Source organism: Hemiscyllium ocellatum, chromosome 28, assembly GCF_020745735.1.
Source record: "Hemiscyllium ocellatum isolate sHemOce1 chromosome 28, sHemOce1.pat.X.cur, whole genome shotgun sequence".
In the NCBI taxonomy this organism is placed as follows: domain Eukaryota; kingdom Metazoa; phylum Chordata; class Chondrichthyes; order Orectolobiformes; family Hemiscylliidae; genus Hemiscyllium; species Hemiscyllium ocellatum.
Window position 1 is genome coordinate 21,846,288 of NC_083428.1, and position 14,243 is coordinate 21,860,530.

At 40.5% G+C, this 14,243-nt stretch overlaps 1 protein-coding gene across 5 annotated transcripts in view; it reads left to right on the plus strand.

Annotated features, from left to right (window-relative positions):
- The window catches only part of LOC132828933 (phospholipid-transporting ATPase IC-like), a 120,048-nt gene that overhangs the window by 50,252 nt on the left and 55,553 nt on the right, over positions 1–14,243 (plus strand). For all 5 annotated transcript variants that reach the window (XM_060846143.1, XM_060846145.1, XM_060846144.1 and 2 more), the window contains exons 11-14: positions 1,420–1,578; positions 5,866–5,954; positions 10,591–10,784; positions 12,758–12,966. In XM_060846143.1, the coding sequence (XP_060702126.1) occupies positions 1,420–1,578; positions 5,866–5,954; positions 10,591–10,784; positions 12,758–12,966 (651 nt within the window). The remainder of the gene's footprint in view (positions 1–1,419; positions 1,579–5,865; positions 5,955–10,590; positions 10,785–12,757; positions 12,967–14,243) is intronic.

Below are 14,243 nucleotides of genomic sequence, written 5' to 3' on the forward strand. Positions count from 1 at the left end.
ATAGGCATAATGGTTAGAATAGATTCCTTCTGTCAGGTATAGTTTATAATTGTTGATTCTTCAAAATCTTTTTGAAATATACCTGCGAGAGATACACTTCTGTGTCTGGTATTAACCTTATATGGTTTTATGTAAGGAGCAGAATTTACCGTGTTGAACTTATGGCTGGCTGACAGCATTCTACAGTATTGCCATGTCTGCTGTTCACTTTTGTCTGTCAATTGGTTGAGAATTCCAACCTCTAATCTTCTGCACCTTTCTATTGAGCAGCACCCATATATATGCAACCTTATTTTAAACAAGATCTGGTCTAGAATTGTCTTCTAACCACATTAGGACATATTCCCCTGAATTGACTTTATAATTTTGAATTGTACAGTGAGCTAAGAGCTTCCTTTGTGTTATCCCCACACCTGGATTGGGAGCAGTGACTGTGTCTCGATCAGTTTGGTTTTTACTCCCCAAGCTTACTTAGATGAACAAATTGCCTGCATTTGACAGAGGGTTCAATCCTGCTCTGTAGTACAGAGGCCTGGGAGCAGAAGGAAAATACCTGTTTAAAATAACTTACATTCTGACAATCAATTTGTTCTCAATAGTGTGATCTGAAACTTCTGAAGAGTTTTTTTTACCAATTGAAGGCCATTAGAAAACATAGCTTGAGTCGGTGTGAGTGCACAAAATACCTTCACTTCACCAGAGCACCTGTAACTTGGGATCAACAGGCTTGAATCAGCACTAATCAGTTATTTGGGATTAGTGCTGCTGGTCACCGTGACCAGAGCTTTAAAATGGTATAATCCAGTGGATCTCAGTTTGAAAGCAAGACTTTCATCAGATGATATGCAAGGACTTATGCTGCTCTGAAATGCAGATAGATCAGATTTGTTAAATTGTTAATGTGTCAGGACAGATGTTTGACAAGTGCCCTTTCAGCTTTTATTGTTGGGGGAGGGTTGTTAAGTTCTTGTTGCCTTGTCAAGCTGCTGCCCTTCACTATAGCCTTGTTAGCTTTCAACATTCCGACATGTCCTTTTTCTTCTGATTCTGACTCCTTGGGAGTTTCTGATCTTAATCACTTCACTAAAGCAACCACGCCATCGGCTTCCTGGACCCGTGGCTCTAGAATGACCCCTTAGTTGTTCCCCAATACCTTTCTCCTTGACTAAATATTTCACCATCTGTTTGAATATATTCTTTCGTTGTCTAATACTGAACTTTGCTAAAGCGTAACTGTTAAAATGTTTGGAATGCTTTGTTTTATTCTGCTATATAAATGTTAGTTATTGTTCCTGTCTTTGTAATATTAATACTGCATATTTATTTGAGATATCCTTCAGACAAATATGTTATATAAGTTGGTTATTTTTGGTGCATAGTTATCACCAGCTTTTAAACTAATACATGTTGTTTTCACAGGTAGAATTATCTGTGAAAAGCCAAACTGTGACCTGCACTCATTTACAGGCACATTATTTTGGAAAGGACAAGAATTCTCACTTGACAATGAGCAAATATTACTCCGAGGTTGTAGAATACGAAATACAGAAAAGTGCTATGGGGTGGTTTTATTTGCAGGTAAGTTGACCTATCTATACTAAGTTAAAAAGCACACAACACCAGGTTATAGTCCAACAGGTTCAATTGGAAGCACACTAGCTTTCGGAGCGACGCTCCTTCATCAGGTGATTGTGATGAAGGAACGTCGCTCCGAAAGCTGGTGTGCTTCCAATTAAACCTGTTGGACTATAACCTGGTGTTGTGTGCTTTTTAACTTTGTACACCCCAGTCCAACACCAGCATTTCCAAATCATATCCATACTAATGTGTTACAGTCAGAACACAGGTCTTCAAATAGAATGCAGTGTATTCTGTCCAGTTGCTATCAGGCAATAATTGCCAACTTGAATTTTGTAATTGGGTTAGTCCTTGGAAAACAGTTCATTTCTTGATTCAAGATGATTTCATTTGAGAATTTTCTTTTATTTTATTGTGTTAATTAGATTGCTTCACTCAAATTACCAGATAATTCTAATTATTGTATAATTTTAATTTCTTTCACTGATAAAATGCTTGTAATTAAATATAGCCTTTTAAAAACATTTTAAATTCAAAGTAAAAGGAGGCAGCACAAATGCATAGAGTTTTTCTCTGTGACTATAGTTCTTGCACAGTGAGTGATCTGATGTTTTCTGGCCATGGGTAGGCGATAGTGAGTATCTGGTGCAGGTTGCCAGAGCCATGCAAGATTTCTCTGAAGGGAAGTGTTTGGATATGGGACAGCACAAAGCCTCCGCAAGGAGTTTCCAGTTTCTGATGGTGTGATTTTAGTGTTAATTTTGTTTGCTGTGGAATCCAGAAGAATAAGAATGGGTGTGTTCTGGGCAGCATTGGCAAGTTGATCCAGCTGCAAGCATGGAAGTGATAGTGTGGGTATTCTTTCCTGATGATGATGTTTTGAATTACTGCCTTGATTCAAATTGAGAATTAGAGGGTGGGAGGTTGGATTATTTTCCATGTTTCCCGGTCCATTCTTACTGTTTGTGACTTTCTAGTCCACCTATGATGGCTTTGGAGAGTTCTTACATGTAATATGCAAGTTTCATTTTAACAATGCAGTGCAGTTAATGAGATGTATGTCAGTGTAGAGGTGATTTGCAGATTCTCTCCTGAGAATGTGCAATGATCAAATTCTCAGATCACTGATATTTCAGAAGAAAGGATATAGAGAATAGCCATGGGGACATGACTAAATGGACAATTGTTTCAAAAATTTCAAGGAATTTTACTGGATCCCAGACAGGTGAGCTGGCAGCGGTGGAGGGGGGGGGGGGGGAGGGGCGCTACCTGGTCTTTAGCCATTGAAGGACGGCTTTCTGCCCGACCCAATTTTGAGTCTGATGGAGTTGAGGTCTTGCGACTCCTGGATGTACTTGGCTTCAAGTGAGAATCTTCTGCCACTGTTCCTTTTTCCCAATCAGGACCCTCCCTTCTATCCCTTTGTTTCCACTAGGCATTTTGAACATGAGCCCTATTCCATTCCCACCCACCACCTTCCAGGATCTTCCTCCTCTCCCACAGTGAGATTCATGGCCTCCTGCCATTTAGAATCTGTTGACTGCCTGTGGTCTCAGCAATGGCGATCTCTCCTTGTCTCACAGCCAGGAGTACAATGCTGCTGACCAATCAGATTGATCTCTGAGGTGAGACTTTCATGCATTTGCTATGACCCCTCATCATAGACTGACAAATTTTCAGGCTCAGGTTAAATTGTAAGGCCTTCCCCAGCATGTCAAGCTCCTGATTATGCTTATGTCCTGGGGGCTGTAACTGCAGCTCTCTGACCGGGTGCTTTTTCCTTCCAATTTTTGGTGTCAGGCTGACTGAGTCAAGATCCCAGAACTTTATGGGAAGCAAGGGAAGAAATTGCTGGGCCCACTACTGAGATATTTGTATCATCAATAGTCATAGGTGAGATGCCAGAAGACTAGAGGTGGGCTAATGTTATATCATTATTTAAGAAAGACTGCAAGAAAAAGCCAGGGAGCTATAGACCAGTCAGCCTTATGTCAGTGGGGGGTTGGGGGGTGTGGGGTAAATTGCTTGGAGGGGATTCTGAGGGATAGGAATACTATGCATTTGGAAAGGCAAGGATTGATTTGAGGTAGTCAACATAGCTTTGTGCATGGGAAATCATGTCTCACTAACTTGAAGAGGTGACAAAGAAGATTGATGAAGGCAGTGTGGTGGACGTGGTCTGTAAAAGACTTCAGCAAAGCGTTCAACAGGGTTCCACATGTAGATTGGTTAGATCACATTGGGATCCAGAGGGAGCTAGCCAATTGGATACAAAAATTGGTTTGAAAGTAGGAGACAGATGGTTGCTTTTCAGAATGGAAGTTTGTGACAAGCAGTGTGCCAAGTTGTACTAGGACTATCGCTTTTTGTCATTTATATAAATGATTTGGATGTGAATATAAGAAGTGTGCTTACTAAGTTTGCAGATGACATCAAAATAGGTGGAGTAGTGGACAGTGAAGTAGGTTATCTCAGATTACAACAGGATCTTGATCAGATGGGCCAATAGGCCAAGGAATGGCAGATGGAGTTTAATTTAAATAAATGTGAGGTGTTGCATTTTGGTAAGGCAAACCAGGGCAGGACTTACACAGCAAATGGTAGGGCCTGGGGAGTGTTGCCAAACAAAAAGACCTAGGGGTACAGTTGCATCTTTCCTTGAAATTGGAGATGCAGGTAGACAGGCTAGTAATGAAGGTATTTGGCATGTTTGCCTTCATTGGCGCTGGAAAGGTACAACAGGTCAGGCAGCATCTGAGGAGCAGGAGAATCGACATTTCATACAAAAGGACAAATTTAACATTAAACTAAAGTTGCAGCTTTGAGGGTAGTAGGATTGTGCATTTGTAGAGTTTTATAAAGCATTTGATAAATACCACTTAATAGATATTTTGACAAGATTGAAGTTTTTGTCTTGAAATTACCTATGGAACAAGGAGTTAGAATGTCATGTTGTGGCCGTACACCACATTGGTGAGGCCACTTTTAAACTATTGTATAGAATTCTGGTCTCCTTCCTATCGGAAGAATGTTGTGAAACTTAAGAGTGTACAGAAAGGATTTACAAGGATGTTGCTGGGACTGGAGAGTTTGAGTTATAGGGAGAAGCTGAATAGGCTGGGGCTTTTTTCCCCGGTGTGTCAGAGGCTGAGGGATGACCTTATAGAGGTTTATATAATCAGGAAAAGCTTGGAGAGGGTGAGTAGCTAAAGTCTTTTTTTCTTAGGTTGGGAGTGTCCAAAACTAGAGGGCATAGGTTTAAGGTCAGAGAGGAAAGATATAAAAGGGACTTAGGGGGCAACATTTTCAAGCAGAGGGTGCATGGAATGAGCTGCCAGAGGAAATGGTGGAGGCTGGTACAATTACAACATTTAAAAGGCATCTGGATGGGTATTTGAATAGAAAAGATTCAAAAGGATTATGGGCCAAATGCTGGCAAATGGGACTAGATCAGATTGGGATGGATAAGTTAGACTGTGAGGTCGGTTTCTGTGCTGTATGATTCTATGATATTACATCTCAAGAGTTCAAATCAGTCAGGCCTCACATTTGAGGTCATGAAGGGACCTACTTGCCTGACTCCCACTTTGAGTTAAAACACCCACCCTTAGTTATCAGAGCAGTGCTAGGGTTTTGTATATTGGAAATGCATGGCCTTTGAGATGATGTGTTTACAATAAGAAAGGGATTAGATTCTGTCCATGTGAATACATTATTTGAGCTAGATAGACTCTGGAGCATGAATACAAGTTAGGAAAGCAGAACACTACATGCATATAAAAATAATACTTATAATTCAGACTCTCAAACCTCTGGATTAATTGCTGGCATATTCAGTAAGTGTATATTTGCTTCATGAGAAATTCCTGTATGTGCTAAATTTCTCTATATACATACTGAGGATTGGGACATGAGTATTAGTGTTACCAGTCATTAGGATCTCCTGGATCTTAATTGTCTTTAAGGAAACAAGTGGCTTTTGTTATGCTATTTCCCAAGGCCAGAATTATTATATTACTCATGATTAGAATAAATTAGCTTCCCTACAGTGTGGAAACAGGCCTTTCGGCCCAACAAGTCCACACTGACCCTCCGAAGAGTAACCCACCCAGTCCCATTTCCCTCTGACTAATGCACCTAACACTACGGGCAATTTAGCATGGCCAATTCACCTGACCTGCACATCTTTGGACTGTGGGAGGAAACCGGAGTACCTCATATAGGTTTACTGCTGATGACTCTGCATGGATAGATCTAAACTTATTTTATATTCTATTTAATTTTCAGGGGTGGATACAAAAATAATGAAAAACAGCGGGAGATATATCTTGAAGAAAACCAGAATCGAGCGCCTTATGAATCGTGTGGTGTTTCTCGTATGTTCTATCACTTTCCACATATCACACTTTGTAGAATTATGAACACTTACCTGTAAATTTACATGTAATTTTACTCATAATGTCCATAGTTTTACTCACAATGTCTTTCCTAATGTAAGGCTTATGCCTGAAACGTCGATTCTCCTGCTTCTCGGATGCTGCCTGACCTGGTGTGTTTTTCCAGCACCACTCTCTCGACTCATAATGTTCATGCCAATGTCTTGTTAGACTGATCAACAATGAAGCTCACTGCCCTGCTCTCTGTCTCATTTCTCCTTCTGCCCTAATTTATCAGTTACTTTCTTTTGGAAAGCTGATCTGCTTCCTAACTTGCCTGTCCCACTACAGCAACACTGCAGAGCGAAAATTTATGACTTCCTCATTATTTCACTGGCATTTTATATTAGTAATGCCTTTATCATTGATGCTCTAACCTCAATCCTTATTTACTCTATCAAATTGTTTATTATTTAAAAGATACAAATCCCTGCTAAATATCCTTTTAGCCATTGTTTAGATGAGTCATTCGAAATCTCCTGGTGCCACTTTGATAAGTTTCCATGTTTTATCATTTAGAAGATCTTGATTAAATTACCCTTCCACCAGCTAAACTCAAGGAATACAAGTTAAACATATACTAACTTTTTTTTAACAATTTAACACTTTAAACTTGCTAATGTGGTATATTTGCATTGTGCCCTCTACCTCCCTACAGCCAGTATACCAAGTCCCACTGTTCCAGAGTTGTGTCTCAACGTCTCTGATCAGGTTGATTAGGAAATACCTCCCTTCCTGAGGTTTGATGCTCAAAAGTGAACAACGTGTACAGTCGGTGCACTAAACTCTGTACAAACATCCTCACTTTGTTGCAAACCTCCATGTCAAAGTTCAACATTCCATTAATGTTTTTGATGACATACTGCATCTCTCCACTAGGTTTTAGTGATTTGCCTACATGGACATTTGTCCCTCTGTAGTTCCTAATATTTCCCTGTTAAGAAAATATTTATTTGGTTGGATAACCTCACAGTGATTTCCATTTATGATTTTGCTCCCAGCTACACAATGTGCTGTTCTCTTTGTCTTCATTTCTGTGCACATAATGTTAATAATTTTCTGGTCAAGTCATTAATGGTAAAAATCACACAACACCAGGTTATAGTCCAACAGGTTTATTTGGAAGCACTAGCTTTCGGAGCATTGCTCCTTCATCAGGTAGCTGTGAAACAGGACCATAAGACACAGATTTATAGCAAAAGATTACGATGCCATGCAACTGAGGTGAACAAACCTAGATTGCTGTTAAGTCTTTCATCTTTTAAAATGAGTTGCAGGTTTTGGTTCATTAATAAGTAAAGCCCAGAACTTTTAAGTCCGGGATTCTGGAGACAACTTAAGGTTTTATGAAAAAGGTGTCTTCTCAGCTCAGACAATGCATTAAAGGTGTGAGGTTACAGTCTGTCTGTATCCCAATCTTGAGTCAGACTGATTCTATTTCCAAAGTAGGAATTTATAAAATGTTACATGGATTGAATGCCTGCAAATTCTATGCTTTTTGAGCAAAATAGAATGTGTCTGCAAATAGAATTCTGTAAATGCAAATTTACTCCATAGACTTATATAGAGAATGAGATAGAGAGAGAGAGTGAGTGCATATGAGAATGTGTTCATGTGTGTGCATGCTTGGTAGAGTGTGTTCATGAGTATGATGGAGTATAAGCCTATAAAAGGGTTTGTGCGTGGGTGTGTATGAGAGAGAGCATGTGTGTGGGAGAGGGTCAGCATGAGTGTGTGAGTATGTAAGAATGTTTGTGTTTGTGAGTGAGAGAGAGAGTGTATAGTGTACTGGGGTCACTGTAGTGTGACATTAACCCAACATCCTGGTTGAGGCCATCCTCATAGGTACCGAACTTGGCTATCAGCCTCTGCGTTGTTGCTTGTCTCCTGAAGTCTGTCTTGGAGGATGTTCACCCAGAAATCCAAGGCTGAATGTCCCTGAACGCAGAAGTGTTCCCCGACTGGGAGGGAACACCCCTGTCTGGTGATTGTTGTGTGCTGTCCGTACATCTGTTGTTGTAGCGTCTGTTTGGTCTCGCCAATGTACCATGCCTCGGGGCATCCTTGCCTGCAGTGTTTGAGATAGACAGCGTTGGCTGAATCACATGAGTACCTGCTGCAAACATGGTGGGTGGTGCCCCCACGTATAATGGTGGTATCCATGTCAATACTCTGACACGCCTTGCAGTGGTTGCCATGACAGGGTTGTGTGGTGTTGTGGTTAATGTCCTGCAGTTTGCTGGGAACAATGGTTTGTTTAAGGTTTGGCAATTGTTTAAATGTGTGAAGTGGAGGCGTGGGGAAGGTTTTGGAGAGGTGCTCATCCTCATTGATAATGTGTCCCGGGCTACAAAGAACACAGTGTATTTTCTCCTCTCCTGGGAAATATTGGACAACAAAAGGGTACCCTATCAGTCGCATCCCTTGCCTGTCTCCTGAGGAGGTCATTACGGTTTCTCGCTGTGGCAGGTCGGAACTGAAGGTGCTGAAGAACTGCTTCATCAGGACAGGGTATGACGCTCAACTCATCGATTGCCAGTTCTGATATGCCACAGTAAGAAACTGTAATGACCTCCTCAGGGGACAGACATGGGCTGCAACTGATAGAGTAACTTCATTGTCCAGTACTTCCCGGGAGCCAAGATACTACGCCATGTTCGTCAGTTTGCAACAGGTTATTGATGAGGATGAGCACCTCACCAAGACCTTCCCCACACCTCCACTTCTCATCTTTAAACAATGTGCCAAACCTTAAGCAGACTGTTGTTCACCGCAAACTGCACAGCCTTCAGGACAACATGGACCACAAAACTGCAACCCTGTCATGGCAACCGCTGCAAGACATGCCAGAGTATCGACATGGATATCATCATTACACATGAGGGCACCACCCACCATGTATGCAGCAGGTACTTATGTGACTCAGCCAACGTTGTCTATCTCATACGCTGCAGGCAAGGATGCCCTGAGGTATGGTACATTGGTGAGACTGAGCAGACAGTACGACAATGCACAATGGACATCGCACAACAATTGCCAGACAGAGTTGTTCCCTCCACTCGGAGAACACTTCAGCAGTCAGGGACATTCAGTTTTAGATCTTCAGGTGACCATCCTCCAAGGCGGACTTCAGGACAGGCAACAACACAGAGTGACCAAGAAGAGGCATATAGCTAAATTCGGTATCCGTGGGGATGGCCTCAACCGGGATTTTGGGTTCATGTCACGCTACAGGTGACTTCACTACACTATACACTCTCTCTCACTCACTCACACACACACATGCACATTTTTACATATCTCACACTCACACTGACCTCTCTTATAAACATACACGCGCACCCTGAACTCTCACCCATGCACATACCCTCTCACAAGTTTATACTCTGTCACAGTCACGCACACAGTCCACCAAGAATGCACATACATGAACACACACCCTCTCACGTGCACTCACACTCACATGCACACACTCACACATATAAGTCTATGGGGTGAATTTGCATTTGCAGAATTGTATTTGCAGACACATTCTATTTTGCTCAAAAAGCACAAATCTGCAGGCAGTCAATCCATGTAACATTTTATAAATTCCTGTTTTGTAAATAGAACCAGTCTGACTCAAGATTGGGATACAGACAGTCTGCAACCTCACACCTTTTAATGCATTATCTGAGCTGAAATGTCACCTTTTTAAATTACACCTTAAGTTATCTCAAGAATGTGCCTTGAAAGAAGTTTTGGGCTTTACATATTAATGAGCTGAAATCTGCAGCCCATTTGAAAAGATGAGATTTAACAGCAATCGAGATTTGTTCAATATATCGTTTTCACTGCATGACACCATAATCTTTTTCTATAAATTATGTGTCTTATGGTCCTGCTCCACAGCTATCTCATGAAGGAGCAGTACTCCGAAAGCTAGCACTTCTAAATAAACCTGTGAACTTTAACCTGGTGTTATGTGTTTTTTTTAAACTTTGTTCACCCCAGTCCAACGCTGGCACCTCCACATCAAGTTGTCAGTAAGGCTGGTGAAAGTTTGAGGCTCCAGACAGTCCCTTGGGAACAACACTAGTTATCTCCCTTCATCCTGACTATCTGTTTCCTAATCCAAATTACTAAACCATCTACAAAACACAGCTTCAGTTTTTATCCCAGTTTCTTCAGAGCTCAGTAATGTAATTAAAGTTTTTAATAGGATTTGACTTAAAGTAAAGGAATTGTGGGATAAATGCACAAAATAGGAATGTTGCATATGCAACATTTCGTTATACTGTGCTTATACTTTTAATTCCAAATTGTGTCTATTCTGACCTTGCATTACATAAAACTAGTCACACCATTTTTTAAAGAAAGTGCTCCATTGGGCAGGAAGTTTATAACAATGTCTTGTGGACAAAGGAGGTTCTTTCTAAAAGCATAAATTTCTTCTTAATGTTTGACATGTGTAAGCACTGGATAGTATCCAGGACTGGCAATATCGGGCTGTGAGATCGAAGGTGACTGTAGCAATATCGATAAAGTGGAATGCAACTGAGATAAGTAATTGCACATTTACTTGATACTTTTTCAGGTTCTCTTGATTCTCGCTGGTTTATCGTTCTGCCTCGCAGCTGGAGGTGCTGCCTGGGATGAGAAATTTGGAAAGAAAGTTCCATATCTCGACATTAAGTCCGAGAATTTCAGTCCAGGATATCGAGGCTTTCTGTCTTTTTGGGGCTACGTTATTATTTTGAACTCGATATTGCCAATGTCGCTTTACGTTACGTAAGCACGTCATTCTCTGTCTGCAAAGCTACATACAAACACTTCGTAATGTGCAGCTATTTAGAATCATCTCCCTAGAGATTGATAGTGCAATGAGAAAGCTCTTCAGAAGTTGGAGGTGGAGGTGAAGGCGTAGTGGTATTACCTATTACTCCAGAGATTCAGGTCTGGAGACTTGGTTTTGAATTGAATTTGAATTCAATCAAAGTCTGAAATTAAGATAACCACGAAATGATGCTCAGGAATGAAACCATCTGGTTCATTCATGTCCATTAATCAGCTCCCAAATTCCAATAGGGAAGGAAACTGTCACCCTTACCTGATCTGGCCTATGTGTGATTCCAGACCCTTAACAAAAAAGTTGACTCTTAACTGCTCTCTGGGCAATTAGGAATGGCCAATAAATGCTGGCCTACCCAGTGACACCCATATCCTGTGAATGGATTTGAAAAATAGGTTAAAAACTTCCACTGATTTCTTCATAATTGAGAAGGTTAAAGAAAGAGATTAATTATAATACTTTGGAGAACAATGGAAATGGGTCTTTTATGATTTCTAGGTTTTGATAGTAATGCAATTTGAACTGAAAAAGATTTGGAAGAGATACTATTATTGGAAGCATATCTTTTAAAACATAATCCCAGACTAGTCCTGAAATGGACTGACCCCAAATGTTTGTGTGTGTTAAGGCTCTGAAATATGAATATATCTATATGGCTCTTCTTGAAATGTAGAGTTTCCCTGTTTCCATAAGTTAAACACTCATGATTTTCTTTTATCAGAAGTTGTTCTCCTCGCTGCTGATGTTGCATTAGATAGTGGATCTGAAGGGTTAATGTTCATGCTGCATTCATTGGCTTCACCCAGTTGACTGATGTCACACACACACTGCCTATGGTTGGAGGCAGGAATTCTACTCCATCTTTCAGAGGGAGCAGCTGTATCTATAGCAGCTCCCTAGCATCCTCTGATTATAACCAAATAGAGTTGTATCCATAGCTATCCTGTTATCTAAGAAAACTGCCTCTTCTGTTTATACGTCATGGTGAGCCATGCTCTACCACTAATTATTAGATAGGTCCAAGACAAAATAAAGACAAAAGAAAATTAGTGTCCAGCTTACCCACCTACTGGTAGAAGTGGCAAATACCAGTAGGTGCCAGCGATGGCCATCTGGGAAAACACCATAGCAGCAATGAAGACCAACAATTGAGTCAAGCATATCAACTTAGAATAAGTCAAATTGCAAAGGGAGAAGGAACTGGAGCAATGCAACCTTGTGTGCTAATTATATTAAGGGCCAGTAGAGGGAGCTGTTTTACTGCAATTGGAAGCAATGCTAAAGAGTATGATTAGGTTTACTTTGTCCTCCAGCAAGAGTTAAAATTAAAAATCACACAATAAGTTCTGTGTCTTATGGTCCTGCTTCACAACCACCCGATGAGGAGACAGTGCTTTGAAAGCTAGTGCCTGTTGGACTATATCCTGGTGTTGTGTGATTTTTAACATTGTACACCCCAGACCAACACAGGCTCCTCCAAATCATGTCTAGCAAGGGAACTGTGAGGTATACCTAAGTTGTATGAGTAAGGATGTTCTAAAATGATTACTTTTTCCAATAAGTACAATAGTTCCCATACCAATAAAAACATGAACATTTCTAATGTCAGGATTGCTGTGCTCACTGTACACTAATAACCATAGAATCAATAAATAAATACTGCTGCATTGCAAACATATATTTCACATATTTTAGTGGATCTCTTTGTGAAAAATGTAATTCTTAATCACTCTACATTGCTGCGTCGTGTTAAAAATGGCTTAGTTCTTGCCTTTCACAACAGTTAATGTAATGTAGTGAATGTAGTGGCTTAATAGAGCTGAATTAACGTTTTGCAATTCTGACTCTGTTCTCATATCACTGCATAGAGCTGCTGTACGCAGTGGATAATTGCAGCAGTTTTGTATTTCAGTTTTGAACTCCTTCATGTAGTCCAGAGCTTTTTTATTAACTGGGATATAAAGATGTACTGTGATGAGAGAGACAGTCCAGCCAAAGCAAGAACAACTACTCTGAATGAAGAACTTGGCCAAATAAAGTACATTTTTTCGGATAAAACTGGAACTCTAACCCAAAACATCATGACCTTTAAGAAATGCAGCATCGGTGGACGGATATATGGTAATTGTTATATTGCTAATGTTCAGGAGTAAGAAACAATTTATATTCTATTTCTTGTCAAAGGTATCCTCTCCGAGAAAAATGCTTACAAGACTAAGAAGAAAGATCTGGGCTATTTCCAAAAAAGTTTAACTGCAAAAGGCACTTGTGATGACTTGCAGTTCCATTTTAGTTTTATTTGTGGAAGTTGCTCAAATTTGTCGAGATTATGGATGCAGATCTTTACAAATCTTCACAGAAATAAGCAGTTGTATACAGTTTTTCCAAGAAATTACCTACAGAATAAATTCATGCCCCCACTTTGTAATGTCTTGTATGATCTTGGCACACTCCAAAACGATTTACTATCAGTGAATTAACTTTGAGGTTCAGGCATCATGATATAAGCAATTTGCAGCTAATGTGTGAGCAACAAAATCTTACAAACTTCAAATTAGGCAATCAATTTGTGAATCTGTTAAATAGGCACCTTGACCCGAAACCTAGGTGTCTATTGGCTGGATTCTGCCACCTTGTCCAGGCAATTAGGGATTGGCAATAAGTGTTGGCCCAGACAGAGAGAACCACATCCTATGAACGCATAAAGACAGGGCCAAAGGTTTCCATGTATTATGCTGTTCTGAGGCCTTGTAATGGGTCGTGACCACACCCCCTCCCCCCTAAGCAGAAGCGCTGGGTTCATGTCCCTCTCTAGGACTTGATGCTCAAGGAAGTTGCAATCATGATGAGTACCAATTCCTTTCAATATTAGCCAATGATGGGCAGTAAAAGCAGGAGGTATCCCTAGTTAGCCATGGGATGGCAAAGTATTGGAACCTCTATTTCTGTTATCATCTAGTCTTTTGTGGGATGTGGGCATTGCTGGTATTTGTCACCCATTCCTAAATGCCCTTGAACTGAATGGCTTGCTTGGCATTTCAGAGGATGGTTAAGAGTCAGCCATGTTACTCTGGGCCTGGAATAATGTATAAAACAGAACAGGTAAAGATGGCAGATTTACATCCTAAAGGATATTAATGAACCAGATGTGTTCCCATGTCAATCAATGATGTTTGTTATGGTGACTAGTACTCAGGGGATCTTCCAATTCCAGATCTAACAATACAATCCCACCAGTTGCCATGGTGGAATTTGAACCACTGCATCTTGATTATTAGTGTGGGCCTTTTGATTTCTAGCTTAGTAACAGCCCCTCTCCATGGCCGCCACCCCCCCTTAAATGTTGATTTTAATATTGCCACACAATATGGACACTCTGGTTTGCTGGATGGTCAATA